The 17,079-nt window shown below is 43.6% G+C and overlaps 1 protein-coding gene across 1 annotated transcript in view; it reads right to left on the bottom strand.

The window, feature by feature from the left end:
* GCN1 (GCN1 activator of EIF2AK4) overlaps nucleotides 1–17,079 on the bottom strand; it is a 43,419-nt gene that overhangs the window by 12,505 nt on the left and 13,835 nt on the right. Inside the window, exons 19-42 of the mRNA XM_074159297.1 lie at nucleotides 16,269–16,458; nucleotides 16,023–16,147; nucleotides 15,481–15,659; nucleotides 15,212–15,305; nucleotides 14,330–14,443; nucleotides 13,932–14,130; nucleotides 13,297–13,452; nucleotides 10,212–10,393; nucleotides 9,850–9,930; nucleotides 9,189–9,332; nucleotides 8,253–8,380; nucleotides 7,879–8,068; nucleotides 7,396–7,466; nucleotides 6,431–6,596; nucleotides 5,278–5,472; nucleotides 4,845–5,091; nucleotides 4,081–4,202; nucleotides 3,660–3,774; nucleotides 3,007–3,186; nucleotides 2,441–2,661; nucleotides 1,661–1,729; nucleotides 1,391–1,529; nucleotides 1,086–1,282; nucleotides 583–725 (exon numbers count right to left, since the gene is read on the bottom strand). Coding sequence (XP_074015398.1) covers nucleotides 583–725; nucleotides 1,086–1,282; nucleotides 1,391–1,529; nucleotides 1,661–1,729; nucleotides 2,441–2,661; nucleotides 3,007–3,186; nucleotides 3,660–3,774; nucleotides 4,081–4,202; nucleotides 4,845–5,091; nucleotides 5,278–5,472; nucleotides 6,431–6,596; nucleotides 7,396–7,466; nucleotides 7,879–8,068; nucleotides 8,253–8,380; nucleotides 9,189–9,332; nucleotides 9,850–9,930; nucleotides 10,212–10,393; nucleotides 13,297–13,452; nucleotides 13,932–14,130; nucleotides 14,330–14,443; nucleotides 15,212–15,305; nucleotides 15,481–15,659; nucleotides 16,023–16,147; nucleotides 16,269–16,458 — 3,647 coding nt within the window. The remainder of the gene's footprint in view (nucleotides 1–582; nucleotides 726–1,085; nucleotides 1,283–1,390; nucleotides 1,530–1,660; nucleotides 1,730–2,440; nucleotides 2,662–3,006; nucleotides 3,187–3,659; nucleotides 3,775–4,080; nucleotides 4,203–4,844; nucleotides 5,092–5,277; nucleotides 5,473–6,430; nucleotides 6,597–7,395; nucleotides 7,467–7,878; nucleotides 8,069–8,252; nucleotides 8,381–9,188; nucleotides 9,333–9,849; nucleotides 9,931–10,211; nucleotides 10,394–13,296; nucleotides 13,453–13,931; nucleotides 14,131–14,329; nucleotides 14,444–15,211; nucleotides 15,306–15,480; nucleotides 15,660–16,022; nucleotides 16,148–16,268; nucleotides 16,459–17,079) is intronic.

Genomic DNA, 17,079 nt, shown 5'->3' with positions numbered 1-17,079 from the left:
AAGAGAAAGGGAAGGAATGAATTCCAGACTGAAAGGGGCCGAGAGAATTCCCGTATCAAAACAATGGATCAAGGAATAGCCAGGGCTCTAGAAAGGAACAAGACACTGCCAGTATCTGCCCCAACCCAAAAGACGTTCACCTGGGATAAGTGCCCTCGTTAGCACTCGGCTGACACAAGCCTTTTAGTACAACTAATTTTTTGAGCAATTCCTATTAGCTGTGAGCGCTCCGCTGCACATTTCCATGCACAGCAGAAGAATTAACTTACTCAGCATTTTGAAAGACGAAAAACAATATATGAGGGCTAAATATTGCCACATCAACTGCCTTGGAAGTCCTTTTCGGAGACACCACCAGAATTAACAATCTAGTAGGAATTCTTTGCAGGTACCAGGCTGGCGGGGCTGTGCAGACTCAGTGCTATAAAGCACCTTATGCAAATCAACAAGCAAAAAGAGACACTGGCTTTTGCTTTCCGCGAGGTCTCTTGCGTTTCCTTGTGGAGCAACACAGAGTCTAAATCACACCAATTTTTCAACCATGGAAAAGAAATGTCTGTGGGTAAGATGGTTATCCCTTACCTTATCCTCCACAAGTCATCAAACAGGCCGTCCTCGAGCTGTGGCAGCAGCAGCGCGATGGCAGTCTCAGCGTACATACTTATGATCCTCTGGCCAGCGCGCAGGGCAGTGTCCCGCACAAACTCATTCTCATCCGCCAGAGCCTGACCAGAGAGAGGAAAGTGTCTGCGAAAGCTGTTGGTTTTTTTCTCAGCTCAATATACAAGACCAACAGGAGGGAAACAAAATGATGTTTTCCCTCTCAGGCATGAAAAGTAAATGAACCATAGAGTTCACAAGCACAAAGGTGATTTCAAGAAGCAACTAGTGACTACAAACATAAGAAAGCAAACAAGTAACTTGGAAAAAGAAATAATTTAAATTTAAATTTTATTTTATTTTTTGTATAGTCAGTGCTGGACAAGTGTGCAGATGCCACAATTACTGGAAATGATGCTTAAAATACTCTGGAGGCTTCTTTTTATCCTCTAATAAATAAAACACTTCAGGCCTCTGCTACATACCTTCAGGATACAAGGAATGATGGGACCAACATAGGGAGTGAACTTGTCTCCAAAGGTAATTGGCAGGTAGTTGAACATCATGATATAACCATCTCGGACATGTGGAGCAATATCCACTTTACTGGCAGTAGCTACAATCTCTGGCATAAGTTTCTCCAGCTTTTCTACCCCCAAACCAGCCATAACTTCAGCCAGACCTGGAGAAAAAAAGCAGGGAACAGAGCTGATGATCACAAGAAAGAACAAGCTAATCTGATTTAACAGGAGAAAGTCTGAGCTCAGTGTTCAGACACAGCTGTCCCCACCTTGAGCAGCACCAGATCGATCCACTGAGCTCTGCTCGTAAGTCAGTGTCTCCATCAGCCACGGCAACAGATCCTCAAAGCACGATTCTCCCATGCCCTTCACCATGGCTCCCAGAGCCTTTGCAGACACCGTACGCACCTGACAGACAAGAGGAACAGAGATTTGCAAAATATCCAGATGTGTCAGACTGATCACAGACCTACAGAAAGTTAGGACAAAGTCTAACCTAATGCAGTGAAAAACAAACTGTATTTGTACAAAAGCCTTACTTCAGGTACAGGATCCAACAGAGAGGCCTTCAGTCCAGGAGTCACACTGGGGAGATAAGGAGCCAGGTCCTGAAAAAAAGACACCAAAGAGTAAGAACTAGATTCAAAACGAGAAAGAAACCCCAGACACCTTCATGTAAAGGGCTTTCAGCCCCTTGTTATTAGCAATCATCTTTAACGCCACGGGAATTTAATCAGTGGCTTTCACAATCCTGCAAATAAGCACATTGAATTGTTCTGTAAGTCCAAGAAAGAGGAGTTCTGTGCAGATCACTCAAAACTGTTTTGATGCCCACCCACAACCAGCACTTTGTATCTAAGGAAAATCCAACGCTCTTAACATTTACACAAGGTTTAAAGGTAGAGATTGTCAGCACAAAAATCAAACACAGATCTTTAGCCTACAGTGAGGTTCTACAAATACTTTTCAAACAAACCCTGGATCCGTTTGTAACCAGCTGATCTGTGTTTCACTGGTACTGGTTTTGCTTGTTTGTTTGTTAAGGCATTTCTTATATGGTAAAAATTACAAGACCTTTTTGGAGGGACAAATCTGGTAATAACTAGATGACCAAAGTACAAAGCTCACAGTCTTAAGCACCTGAGAATTGTCACTGTCTTTACGGCCATTACGTGTTCATTTACATACATTTAATTAAAGAAGCTGCGTAGGTTCTAATATTGTCTACCGTAACAGCAAAATCCCCAAACCAAATCAATTCTCTCTAGCGCTTGCTCTGTTACACAGCACAGGGCTAGAAAGCGTTTTGGGCACCGCACCTTCTGGTCGGTCAGGGAGTACATGTTCCCAATGATCTGGGCAGCCATCTTCCTGGTGTCTGTGGAACGATCTTGAAAAGCTCTCTGAACAATCGGCATGATCAGCGCTAAGGATGGAGCGTCGATGAAATGGACAAATTTAGTGTCCAGTAGAGTCTGCAGACACTTCTGGGTCTTCCTGGAGGGGTCAGTGAGGGCATCCAACAGAACTGGAGCGATTGCTAAACATTTTTAAAAAGGAAAGAAAAGACTTTATTTGTACATAAAACAAAAACGCAGGTCAGGGTGAGCTGGTTTTCCATCATGAGATGGTTTAGATCCTTCTAAAGCAACTACCAGCACAGGGACAGAGGAAACCTGATAAACACTAGCTGACAAAATGGACAGGAGCAATCAAAAAGCTGTGAAGCAGGCAGACAGCTGCTGTTAAAACTTTCCTGTTATACTTTTCTAGGAGTAATTATTATTTCTGTAGAAGTCTGTATTTCATCCTAAATGCTGTGAACATAAACCTTGCTATTATAAACCACAGTCATGTCAGGACACGAGAGGCAGACGGTTCTTACCCAGGATCTCTGGATTCCTGATGACAGACCCGATCTGCCGCAGAGCTTGCTGGCCTGCGTTCTGCACCTTCACGTGAGAATCCGTGAGCACCTCAGTAAGTTTTGGCACAATGTTGGGTAAGCAGGAAGAGAGCTGTTTGGGAGCACAGTACGCCATAGCCCCCAGCAGTTCCACTGATCCTGTGCGTGAAGGACACACACGCAAAAAAAAAGAAAGAAAAAAAAAGAACAAAAGACAAAACAATACACAGCATTAAGAAGAGATATGAGAAGATGAACGCGTTTACCTCAAACTCAAATCTACAAGCGATAATTCCAGTCAGAGAACACATAGAATGGCTGAAAAAAGACACTAAAAGCTATTTTTTTTTGTTGTACCAGGGAAAATAAGGCAGGGGGGAGAAATTCCAGCTTCTGGAGTACTTCTAGAGAGATGGGGGGTAAAAAGTGTCCCTTGAATCTGCTGGGGGGAAAGAAGTTGCTCAAATATGTCAGGAAACTCATTTAGCTCAAAATCTGTAATTTCCACAGCCTCCTTTTGAGACAATAAACTATCACAGCCATCTGTAGGGATGAAGGAATAAACCAGGGGAACGACAGTGAAGGGAACTGTGAGTGACTCTCCATGATGTCAGTCAGATATTGGTCCGTACCAGCTTTGGTTCTCCAAGATTCCTCTTCTAGTGCTGCAAGAAGTGATGGCAAAACCAGCTTCACTCCATGAGTGCTCAAGTTGCTCATCACAGCTTTGGCACAGTCATCTGCAGCCTTCAAGGAGAAGAGAACATTTACAAGCTGTGTCACCAACGCACGTTTTGTCCTTCCTCAGAGACTCAATGGGAACAAAGCCTTCACATAAAACAGTGTCTGAGTACAAGGATGCAGCTGGCCAAGTACCTCCCAATTAATGGCCAATGAAATAAGATGCTTTCAGTTATTAAGACCAAATTGTATTAGTGGTATCTCAAGGGATAGATCCACCTTCTCAATTAGCCTCGTTACAAACAGTATTTCTATCCATTCCATTTCAGTTTTCTCTTAACGCTCTGTTCTTAGAAATTTAAAGCCTCTTACCTCTCGCACATACTGGTTCCCGTCTCCAAAACAAAGCAGCAAGTGGGGCAGCACATGAACCACATAGGGCTCAAAGAGCTTTCCAAGCATGCTGCAGAGCATCTCGAAGGCAAACAGAGCCCCTGAAAAACCAAAAAGGACAGTCAGAGGGGAAAATACAACTTCATTTAAAGGGGATGGAAAGAGAAGATAGAATTTGCCAAATATCTGCAGAATTTCTCCAAAAGCACTCAAATCTCAAAGCAGAAGGTTTCTTGCCTTCTTGTGCTTGTGGCAGGTGCTGTGGTAGGGATGTCTGGTCGCAGAAATACCAAGGGAGCCCAGCAGCATTAAAAACATATAACAGTCCTCTGAGTCCTAGCTTAGGTAAGCAGAAATAAGGACAGGAAACGTTCAGCAGCAAAAGGAACAAACAGGCTGTGAAAGCCCCTCTGGACCAGCTGGAGCCAAACATGAACAGTCTCGCAGGAAGCAGGAGCCCACCAAGCAACACCTGCCTTTGAAAACAGGAGGGACAGGCACCACAAAAGTTGTCTAGGACCAGAAACTCTTCCTCCATCACAGTGCAAAGAGAGTAGAATCTTAGGACACTATACACAATCAATGGCCTCATGACAGACACTCCCCATTTCCTTCTTGGCAAACTGGTAAAATAGATGTAGACAAACCAAGCACAGGGTTCGGGTATCATTTGATCTGACACAACGGTAGTAGATACAAGAGAAATCTGAAGTATTTGGAAGGGAAAAGTTTTTGCTCCTTACCCTCACGGCGACGGAAGTTCTTCTTGTCCTGGATAGCATCGGTCAGCGTGGTCATCATCTCCTGCTGCTTGAGAGACAGGATGCCAAGGCCCTTCACCAGGCCTGCCAGCCCATAAGCGGCACCTTTGCGCTCAGCGTACTTATCAGACTCTAAAAGCAGCTGCATTAGCTTCTGTATCATTCCTCCCGCATCCTCCTTAATTGCAGGCACCAGAGGTGGTAAACAGCTTGCCACCGACTCCTGGACCTGTAAAACAATCCACCAGCTCTCAGATCACAAAATATCCATCACCAACATAACTTCCCCATAGACTATGCCCACAACGGCAGCTTTCTGTCACCAGAGTTTTCGTCTCTCTGACATCCCTAAAAGTACCATAGTGTTCACCTGCTCCTGCGTGGAACGTAAGAATTCCCCCAGGAAGTCACCTACCTGCTGAGATGGGGTGGACAAGGCTGCTATCAGTTTGCCAACAATTGGTTTCACTTTAGGGTCACTCTTGTCCAGATGTTTTGCCAGTGAACCCATCAGAATGACCACGCTCTGCCTGACAGCATCATAACTGGCATCATTAGGAGCATTTTTCAGGAATTCTTCAAACACTGGCAAGAGAGAGTTAACATTGTCCTGAAAAACAAAACCACAGAACTTGCCACTACAGACCACTCAGAATGAGATTTGTTATGCTCAGTGGACTTGTTTGTTCTTCTCTGAGCCAACAAACTGAACAATCACACTGTATTTACAGTTCATTTAATGTGTCACATCACATAAAACCTCGTGCCATCCCGACAGGCAACAAATATTTCCTGCTAGAGAGACGTTAGCTCTTAAAAATGAGGTCCCCCAAGCCCGCCAGCAGAATGTTCTGCCAGAAGCAGTGCAAGCTACTCGGCGAGACTGCCGGCCTGAACATCAGCGCCTGCTCTTCGCTTGCTCCATTTATAAAAGGAGAACAGAAAGACAAAACAAACTTCACGCTGCTTTTCTAAGAAACAGAAAGAAAAAAAATGAATAACATGAAAATACTCCAATTGTCTTGGGCTTCACAGGAATGCAGAGGGCTGTCCAGAAGAGGTGACTGGCACATATGGGGAAATCAGAAGCTGAGCAATTTCCCCCCATCTGACACTGCTGGAGAAGGGCTGGCAGGGAGGAGAAGGACAGTCCTCAATTCTCTGAATGACTTAGTTGTTTTCAGTTTAATTAAGCCAATGATGAGCAAGCTTTCATGTTTTGTTTTGCTTTGCCTGAGGCCTGAAAAGGAATTCTCACTTTCCCAGGATTAAAAGATCTGTAGTTTGATTTTACTTTTATTGCTCTAGTTTTATACCATTTTAATTCCAGTTGATTCAGGGCTATTTCTTTTTTATAGCAGGGAAGAACTACACTTATTCAACACTAGTCACTAACAGAACAACTCCAAACACACAAGAATTCCTACTGCATGAAAGTCTTCAGCTATTACGAGTAACAGAAACCTCTAAGAAATAAAATAAAAATTAATCTGGAGGCTCCAACACAGTATCTACATTTTCATTCCCTCCTTTTCCACTGCAAGAGAGAGAGAAACGTTCAGACTTACTTTGCCATGAGTGTTGAGTGTCGAAAGAGCTGCATCCAACATGCACTTCCTGACTTCAGGACTGCGATCGTTCAGAGCATCCGGTACAAAAAACTGGAAGAGGGGCTTCACCTGAGAACTGTCCAGATGCTGTGAGAGCTTGTTGAGCGCCAAAGCTATGCCACACCTGGGAAGATAGGGAGCTTGTGAGCTTACTGACTGCCCACAGCATTTGCCTGAGGTCACAATCACATTTGCTACCAGTAACACATTACAGAAATTAAGAGAGAGAACCATTATGAAACCGAAAAGCATCAGAATGTCCAACCTGCGTGCGTTTCATTACACAGGCCCATGCTGCAGGTTCCCAAAAGGACAACAATCCTTCAGCCATAAAATGACTTTTATCTCGATTAAGCATTACAGATACTTGGGCCAAAGACAGACATCAGGATCACTTCATCTACTGCTGAAATACAGCAGCTTTACAACAAGGTACATCAGCCCTTAAAAACAGATTAGCTCAAGACAGGTAGCAAACAAGATGATCTTCAATTAAACCTGTATAGGGCATACAAGTAGACAAAAAGTAATTATCCAAACTGGAATTTGTCCAGTTCATTAATGCTGGCACTGCTGCTCTTGAAACAATCCATTACCCATACAGAGGTGGGAATCCAGTAAGATAAGACAAAAATCAAGACAGTCTGAGAGGGAAAGACTGTTCTTATCAGAAGGACATAGAGAAGATAGCACCCAATGTCTGAATGGGACTGAGCATTTCAATTTGCGGGCCCGGCCTGCCTGAGGGGCACAAATATTCTCTACCAGAAGGAAGCATGAAACCAGCAGGTTAATCCAGTTGCATATATTTTGTTCCTTTAACATTCCCTTATTTCTCCACTGCCTGAACTTCCAAATAAAAACCTGGAACATCTCATCTGGATGCACAGGAAGTGATGAGATCAGTCTGAAGATGACTGTACCTTGCTTCCCACTGGTCAGGGGGTGATTCAGATATCACTCGTCCCAAGGCATCCAGAACCGGAGGTGGCCTCTGCAAGGAGAAAAAAATTCATCAGGATGCCTTTTCCAAGGAACACACATGCAGAGAATACTGTCAGCCATACCTGCAATGCCATTTTATAATACTGCACAGAGGTGTGATACCACTAGCAGAAGAGCATGGTAAAACAACCAAGCAGAGAGCAAGCTTAGGCCTAAAAAGACTGAGACTGACCCTGCTCTGCCACAGCCTTCTTGTGTCACCTAAGGCTTATCTTCCACCTGTACAATGATGCCATTACTGGCTGATAACTTGAGGGTCAAGACATTAAAGTCTATGATAAGCTCCAACACAGCAACAGTAGGCTTCGTGTAGATCCTCAAGGTGGACCAAAGGAAAAGTGATTAACATAAAATAAAGCACAAGCTTGTGCCTGCCAGTCCCTCAGGACAAGAGTACTTACATAGAGCTTCTCCTGGTAAATCTCTGTAAGTTTATTCATGACCTCTGCTGCTTGGTTTCGATACTGAGCGACAGCTCTGGAGAGAGCTTCAGCACCTGCTTGTCGCACTGCCTCCTCATGGTAGATGACATCTTTGATCAGCAGAGAACAGAGGTCGGGCTGCAGCTCCAGACCCATGGACTCCCACAACCTGCAGCAACGCAAAGAGGTGACTGATCACCCTTCAGCAGAAGCCACTGCTACTTACAATATCAGAGCTGTCATCTTAAAGCTGTCCTCCAGCTGCAGGAAGCAAAGGCCCTGCCAATGAAGCTCCAGGAGGTGAGCAGAAGAGAGGTCCCCTTACAAACCATTCAGCCAGGAAGAACTTTTACCTCTCTGCCAACTTCTGAATCTCATCTTCCACATCAAACTTTACTACCCAGAGGCGACGCAACAGATTCAGTCCGTTCTTTTCATCGCTGTCTGGGGTCGGTAGAACCATTTGTAGCTCCATCAGTCCCTGAATTAATTTACAGGAGAATCAGTGCAAGGATCCGATTTTAGAAACAGACACTTCAAAACACTTAAAACCTTTGCCAAGTCAATCTCTCAGTGGTTGGAAGTGTCAAGATTCTTGTTTGCTTGTGGAGCACGCTGCCAGTGTTGATTAAGGACTTCCTGTTGCTAATAAGTGAGACGGTGAAACTCAAGAGCAGCGCTCCCTACGCGGGTTGCAGAGAGGCAAGTAGGCACTAGGTTGTGCTCTGGTGACTACAGTGTTTTCTGCTCCCAAGTACAGAGAAGCCAGCTGAGAGCTGAGCTGAAATTTGTTCCATGGCAAAGAAAACAAAGCATCCTTGTTATCTAGTTTCTTTTTTTATGTTCTCAGAAGCAACTAAGCCTGAAGCTTTCCAAAACCACCGGGCCCAGCACAGACACAGCAATTTTTTGACAGCTTCTCTCATTAAGACTAAGCTCTATGCATTTGTAAATAGAAGATGTTAAGTTAAGGTGCTAGGTTAATGGTTGGACTCGTCTTAAAGGTCTTTTCCAACCTAAATGATTCTATGATTCCAAGTCATCATAATTACACCTGCTTTAAAAAAAATAAAGGCACGGATAGAGTCAGAGTACTTCTTTTTCCAAGAGAGATCTAGCACAAAGAACATTACTTAGAGCACTATTATTCAGTAGCTACTGTCTCCTCCTGCAGACACGTTGCCCAAAGACCAGCATCACAGCTGAAGCCCCTCTTCATCCCTGTTAGAGAAGATTTACCTCCTAAAAAATCAAGGAATTGAGTGTGACCCTGAATGATTCCCACCTACCCTGAGAGCTGCATCTCGGACATTCATGCATGGAGACTGCAGGGCCTGCAGTAACACATCAACCTCCTCCTGCTCGGCGTAGGCACAGCCGTCCTCCCCGCTGCTGCTTGTGCACAGGGTGGTCAGCGCGTTGGAAGCCAAAACCTACAATGCCATGAGGAAGTGTTAGAGATTCCACCACCGCCTTCTGCTTCAGTGCGTTTGGTCAAAGCAAGCACGGGGTGGGGGCTGAGTGCTATCACAGGAGAAGAAATTCTCAAAGAACAGTGACAAGGGTTTGTGATGAAAACCAGTGAGTTCAGTCCAACCCTTTGCCTTTTTGTTATTTTTGACCTTTCTGCCATCTCATCCCTTAGAACAGAGTTTACTGCTGGTTACTTGGGGTAGTGACTACTAAATTTCTTTACCAGAGCAAGGCCTTAGGAAAAGAATAGAACATCATCTGTGGAAAACGGAAGAGCATGTTTTGTTCAATAAAACCCACAGGAAAAAAAGATAAAGGCATTTTATCCCAAGAAGAATACCATAAGCATAGGAGAAAATTGGTAATGTATCAACTACCAGCCTCAGAGGCTTAAACCAGGCGGATGTATTTCCCTCAGTTAGACGCTGATGAAACTTAGGCAGAATCCTGACTGTGGGTATGAAGCCCAGGACTCACCTGTAACCGTGGAGAACCCGTTCCTATCACCCGGGTCAGCAGAATCAGCATGTCCCTCCGGGGCAGCAACTCTGGGCCGTTCTGAAAGGTTGGGGGGAGAGAAGGCAGAGGGAGAAGAAAAAGCCTTAGATCTTGTGACTCCAAAGGACCCCATCTGTGTATGACACTCCTTATAAAAATCACAATCAAAACCTAGGGCTGGACAGGTAACCAAAACCTGTGACAGAAAACAATCTTACGTTGTTAACTTTAACTTGTATAATTAATCTGCTTGGTCCAGTTTACCCATTAGCTGTTTTACCCCATGCCTCATCTGAACAACTGTTGAAGGAGGTCGTTTGATCCCCACAACTCTCACTCACCTCATCCACCAGCAAAGCCTGGCCATTTGCTGATGATCTCAGCTGAGCGTGGACCGTAAGGATCTGCAGAATCTTGACCAGAAATTCCTCCTTGTCTTCACTGTCATGAGGTGTCTCAGTCATAACAGTCTTTAGGAGAGGAAAAACTAAGGAAAACGCTGGAGCTGATAATGGGGCAGCACCTGCGAAAAGGAAAAACAATCCTGTGAGCACAGCTGATCCTGTTATATTCCCAAATGTTGTAACTCTAAGCACGTCTTTGTTTAATAATATCAACTGGTGTAAAATGTACACCTTGGTAGTGAACATGGATATGGCCAGGTTCAGCCTTATGCACACACGTGCTAAGTGACCCCAAGTATTTCTTTGCCCCTAGAAACAGGGGGTCTAAAGGGCACTGTCTCCTGTGTCTGGACTTATATCAAACAAAGTTTGGCCTGTTGAAAGCAGCGCACACAGACCTGTTAGGCCTCTACCTTTTGTCACTTCGCTTAACAGCAGCAACAGCATGGCTCCAGCAGTGACATCTGGCATTTCAGTGTTAGGGTCACAGTTGGACGTGATGATCTTAAGGGTCTTTTCCAACGTAAATGATTCAATGATTCTACCTAATGTTGCTGTTTTCACTACATCAATCAGCCAGCTTTAATTAACGTCACATTAAGATTCCAAATTTCTTCCAATGTTTCAAGAGTGCTAAAATACACATTGTAAATTAAATCAGAACAATTGAATGGACTAAAGGAGACAGAGGCAAAACTGAGGTTTTGTCTACCCTGGAAATACTTGCAGGTGGGGGACACCGGGACACAAAGTCAAATCCATTACACAACCAAAGGCGAAACAAAATCTATTATTTAAAGCATTAAGATTGTGTGTACACTCCAAGAATTAAAATTAATAAAACTAAAAAAAATAATTACTGTCAGTTTTAGTTCTGAGCAAAAGGATCCACAGAGGCATCTGATACAATTTAACTAATTCACTTTTAAAGTTCATTTGTCCCAAAACAGGGGCCCATTTGCCAGCTATCTTCCCTTTAACCACTTCCTACCATCCTAGCTAACCTGTCATCCCAGTCTTTAGCTGGATTCTTGAGAACGAGGTTCCTCTAACTCTGGTGCGAGTCTCAACTCCCCTCCCCCCTTGAAAAAAATTAAAGCTTTTGGATTCCTGTTGTTAAATATTTTGATCCTTCCTTCTCACAGGGGTGTGGCTATGGGACATAACGAATGATCCTTCCGGTCCTCCACTTAGTCCAGTTAAACCTCAAGCACTAGACATTGAGGGAAAGCATGTAGAAAGCAAAAGTTATCTGAGAATGCCAGATTTTAAACTTCTAAGATGCAGATGAAGAGCACTGCAGATACAATACTGCAGTATTAGTCAGCTTATGTAGGGCACGGATACTGCAAAAGTAGTTCAAGGGAGAAATATTAAATACCAAATATACTGTGAGCTCCTAGTTATTTAACAGGAATAGCTTAGGTAAAACCCCCTCCATCTCTGATGTGGGATTTTTTTTTGGCTCAGTATCTGTTTGCTTTTATGCTTTTTATTTTTATTATTGGCCAGATATACTTAGGCTGAAGCAATTGTCATTCTATATGCAGCAGGAGGAAGAAAGCTTTATCTGAGAAGATAAATGTTCTATTAACACAGTAGCTGGTATTGACCAATACGAAAAAGATTATAAAATGTATCTTGGCATTTCAGCAATGTATGATAAATTTTATCGTCCACATTAGAATGAGGTATGGTCTCCTTTAGGTCTCATGGTAAACAATATTGCAAGACTACACTCCAAAGAACTTAAAAAATGAGGAAAAATCATTCGGGAATAACATGACTTGTCCAACAAAGTGCTATGGAACCTACTGCCTTTCTCTTGCAGCAGTGAAAAAAAAATATCAGATATTCATTTAATTAAGCACAGTAGGAAATCTTGAAGGACGAGGGTTGAAAATACTTCCACTACTTTCGGGAAATAAGCCTGAAAATGGATTCAAATGTTAATGAACTTGCACTTACTATGGAAATAAATTGCATAGTGGAGACACTGAATTATCACTGAGATGTTCAGCACTGAAGTGGTGCTCAACATGGACAATTGCTGCTACTCAGCTGAGATTACGTGTGCCGCCCTCACACAACCGCGGCACTGGCAGCACAACAGCAAGAGGAGAACTGAACTACTGGGGTAAGGGACCAAACGGAATCCTGCATCTCCTTTAAAAAAAGTATAAACCATCCACCACAGCAGCTTTTGATTGAGGTAGATGGTGAACAACTCCAAAGCCTGAATGAACCCCCTCTATCACTACAGCACACCAGATGCTTCCAGAGAGAGCCTAAGCTGTCCCTGCCTCCAAAGGAAGCAGACCTATCCTCTCCCTACTCTACTGTTACCTTCAGTGTAGTGGTACATGTACCCACACACCACGTTGTGAGGCAGATTCTGGAAGTGATCTACGTTAAAACTAACCCAGCGGAAAAAAAAGAAAATAAAAAATTTCAAGAAAAAAAGGTTCATTTTAACCCAGATCATATTCTCACACTGTAAAAATATTGGTGCTTGTCTTCATGTTACAGAGTGGGAAAGAACTGCTTCTTCTACAACCATACCAGAATAAAATATTCATGAACTGCAGCACTACACAGCAAACAAGCAGAGGCCACAGGCACTTCACTGCCGAGATCACAGATAACAAGCAATTATTTTGTCTTTGCACTTAGTCTCACTGAATCACTTATGCGAAGTGGTGTTGAAAGGCAGGAATTGTCCTTAGCAAAGACGAGCATTAATTTCACTACTATCATTTCTGTATGAACCATTTTGAGAAAAAATACTGTTATTTCGTTTCTACACTTACTATACTTGTAATATCATTTCTACTACTACTACTGCAAAAAAAAAACAAACACAAACCTTAAGGCTTTTTTATACCTATGAAGACTTATCAGATTTTAAAAAACAGTAGTGAAGTCTCACCTACAAAACATTATACAATCTATCAAAACCAAAACAGCTCAGAGAGTCATTGCTGGGGAGATGGGTGTCAGAGGGATCTACAGTACTCTTTACCTGGCTCTCCCTTGCCGGTCCGGCTGGGAATGGTGTGGGCATGCAGCAAGCTAACAACTCTGTTCAGAGCAGTGGGCAGCTCTTCCTGACACCAGGATTCATCTAATTCACATTCTGGTTTCATCAGGCGCAAGGTCACGTGGCTCACTAAAGTACCTGTTATGAAAGAATAAAGAATCCACGAGAGGACTAAACCCAAACATTTCTTGAGAGGAACAGGAACACAGACTCAGGAATTATAACAAAGCTCGGGGCAACAGCCCAGGCTGCAAAAGAGACACAGAGAAGGAAGTATGGCCCCAAGGCTGTCCCAAGGGGCCAGCTTCCTTCACACCCACATATGTGAGTTACATCCTCCAAACTCTGCACAGGACAGACAGTCCCATTGCGAACAAGTGCTCCTGAGAGGTGGTCACAACAACTAGACAATTCCCTGTCTTTGGACGCAGCCCTATCCAGCAGTAGGATCTCTGGGATGTCGTAGTCATCTCCCTAAGCACTGCTCCAGGGTGGTTTTCCCTCTTGGCTGTCTGTGGTACATGGTTATGACCCGCAGCTTGTAAAAGCAAGGATTCTCACCACCCTGCCATAAAAATAATACTCCCTGCCCTTAAACAGCAACTGCAAATACTAACCAAAGGTTTTCAGTCGAGCAGGCATGACACAGGAAGCTAAGGAAAGAAAAGGTTCCTTAACCCTTGGAGCAGCCAAGGGTGATCGAAGAAGTGGCAAGAAGGAACTGATGAGACCAGGGATGTACTGACTTAGACCAGGAGGTTTCCTCTTTATAACAGTGTCCAGGAGCCCTAGGGCTGTTTCCAGCTCATTATCAAGCTGTAAGAGAAACAATTCAAAAGGTTACCATAAAAACCTCAGTGGGAAAAAAAAAAATCAAGTAGTTAAATCTAATTTCTAATGAAAGAAACAAATAGGTTATTGCCAAACGTTCTCTGTGCTACTCCATTATCCTTTTATCAAAATGATTTGGGTCATGGCAGCTGCAGAGTTGGCAAAGACAAACATCAAAACTTACCTCCTTCAGCCGTTTTCTTATCTGAGACTCCCTTTCCAGCTGTGCATGCATCAGCTCCTTCTGCTTGCTAGTCAGCTGCACCTCATCCTTTATTCCTTTCTTCTTCTTTATCTCCTGCAATAGACAGCCATGGATGTTATTGACCGGGACCTATTAACAACATCCTCTTAACTAGGTACAGAAGGAAGTTGGACACACTGGTTTTTCCTTTGCAATTTGCTTTTAAAACAGCATCTAAATATTATTCCAAGACCCTCACTCTTAAATGAAGACACAAAATGGAAATCAGCAGCTCAACAACACTTTAGTGTCCCATTAGCAGCATAACATCAGTTTCTCCCACGTTTAAATTGGTCACTAATTATTTGATAGCATTAAAAAGAGTTGTCCCGCTCTTTCTACAGCGAAGCGACATGTCAACCTCCCCAGAGCAAACACAAGTCAACCTTTACTAAAAGAAAGCGCCAGTCAACCTGGTACAACCCCTTCCTTTCACCAAATTCTTCCCCCCATCTACACCCACTGCTCTGGCCAGACCGAGCAGAACTGCTGGCTGTTGACAAGATGGAAGCACCTATTTAAAAACCCTTACTGGAAAAGTTACACGAGATACATCGAGCAAGAGATGAAGAGAAAAAACAGGTATTACCAACTAGTAAGCGCACTCACGAACAAGTAGAATACCACATAAATTGATACAAACGCAGATATAAAAGAAACTGATACATACAGATGTAAGAGATGACATTTAGGTCTTCAAAGAAGTTCAGAGAATCCTTCCCAACAGTGTACACACATAGGCCAGAAGCCATGCAGCAAAACAGATGAGACAGCAGTGAAGGTTCTGACACCAGCCTGGCTTTCCCGTTCCCAGCAACTCACCTCCTTCAGCTCCAGCTCAATGATTTGTTCCTTGAAGGAATAGGCTTTGTTCTCCCTCTTCATGTTAGCCTTTTTCATACTATCCTGCTGAGCACTGAGAAGGAAAAGTAGATAAAAGAATCAGCACTGCTGGGGACTAAGATCCAGGCACACAAATCCAGGAACTCCTGTCCAGAAAGAGCATCTGGCAAACCCACTCACCTGCTGACTAAGACGCCAGCAGCAATCAATCCCCAGGTGCACAGAGAAAAGAAATAATAAAGCCTTACCTCTGTATTATAGATTTGTCATACAGTTCTCCCTCTGGTGTCTTCATGATGGCAAATTCCTCTCGAGTAACCTGGCACAGAGCTGGATTCTCCATTGATGCCGAGATAGTGCTGATGAGCTGTGGGAGCACTCTACCAGGTGACAGCAGAGAGAGAGATCCCACTGCATTCATAGATGACTATCAAGAAAACAAAGGAAAAAACATTATTATCAGTATTCCTTGAAACTGTCTCAAAAAAGTATGCCCTGTTGAGGGAGTCCACATTATGTTCTAATTCCTAATTCCTTGTTCAGTGGGTACTTGAATCTTATCTAGAATTCTACTCCATCACTGGTACACATTCTTCCACCCTTAAATACCAGCTCCTTTTCACTAGAGACATTCTCTTTGAACTTGCCTTTTCCCCACCTTTTAGACAGATCTCTTTCCTTATAGACAGATCTCTTTCCGTATAGACCAGTTAGTACTTAACTCCTCCAGGAAATTCTCCTGTTCCAAACTATCTCCCAAACTAGCACAAGGAAAGCAGAAGTTTATCACCTGGTTCTCGGGAGTGTAGGCAGTGATCCTGGGCAATATGTCATTCAGGTGTTTGGTAATGAAGTCTTTGGGATCTATCTTCATCTTGATGAGGAGGGCTGGCCAGAGCCCCGGCTGCACTGCCACTAGCAAGCAGAATAAATGAGCATTAATAAATATGAAGCAGACTGCTAATATAATGAAACAAAAAGGTGAGATAAAAACCCCATACATGGGCCATGAGAGTGGTCTTATCCCTTCACTTACCTACAGAGGGATGATGGCTCACTAGCAGCATCTCCAGAGCCAGTTTTTCTGGCTCGACGGAATCCACATCCAGCCCTGCCACACTCGAGATGACACAGAGTGCCTCATGGAGGACACGGGGAGGAACGTATGTCTTTCCTAGCTCTGACAGCTCTCCCGACTCCATCACCAGGACCTCATGAGGCAGAACCTGAGCAGATAACTTGTCATTAACACATCACATCAAGCCTTCCTGAGCCCTGAGCACACTTCCCCACAGTAACACCATACTGAGCACCAACAATCAGCTCCCTCTGTCAGTACCAACAACCTGAAGTTTTCAAAGGAAAGAAGGGATAAAGGGCAACGGTGGAACCGAAGCACAGAGAAGACAGCGACAGAAAGACTTAAAATGGAGGACTATACTAGATTTGGCAAGCAGGGGTGAAAAAAAATAAACCCATCACTTTTGGCAAAGAGAACTTTGGAAAAGGTTGAACCAGGTGGCTGGGAACAGTATACCCAACTTCTGCAGTCCAATTTTACCCAGCATCTTTTCAAAAACACTTTATTCAGGCTGTATCTGTGACACAGGAAGACTGTTCACAAAGTCCCAGCCTTGGTACCTAATTAACGCAACTTCATCTATTCTACAGCTTGACACGGCGCTGGCTTAGCAGCATGCCCAATGGTACAGGACTCAGTCTTTCCTTTTATATTATCTTTTTATACTTGATAAGAGTTGCTACTAAAGTATTTATATTACCTTTGTTTTAAATAGGCAGCCCAAGCTGTAAGCCAGGGCCAAAGAACCAGGATACCAAGAAAGGAA

The sequence above is a fragment of the Numenius arquata genome, chromosome 16 (assembly GCF_964106895.1).
Source record: "Numenius arquata chromosome 16, bNumArq3.hap1.1, whole genome shotgun sequence".
Taxonomy (NCBI): domain Eukaryota; kingdom Metazoa; phylum Chordata; class Aves; order Charadriiformes; family Scolopacidae; genus Numenius; species Numenius arquata.
This window is presented reverse-complemented; position numbering and strand designations above follow the sequence as displayed.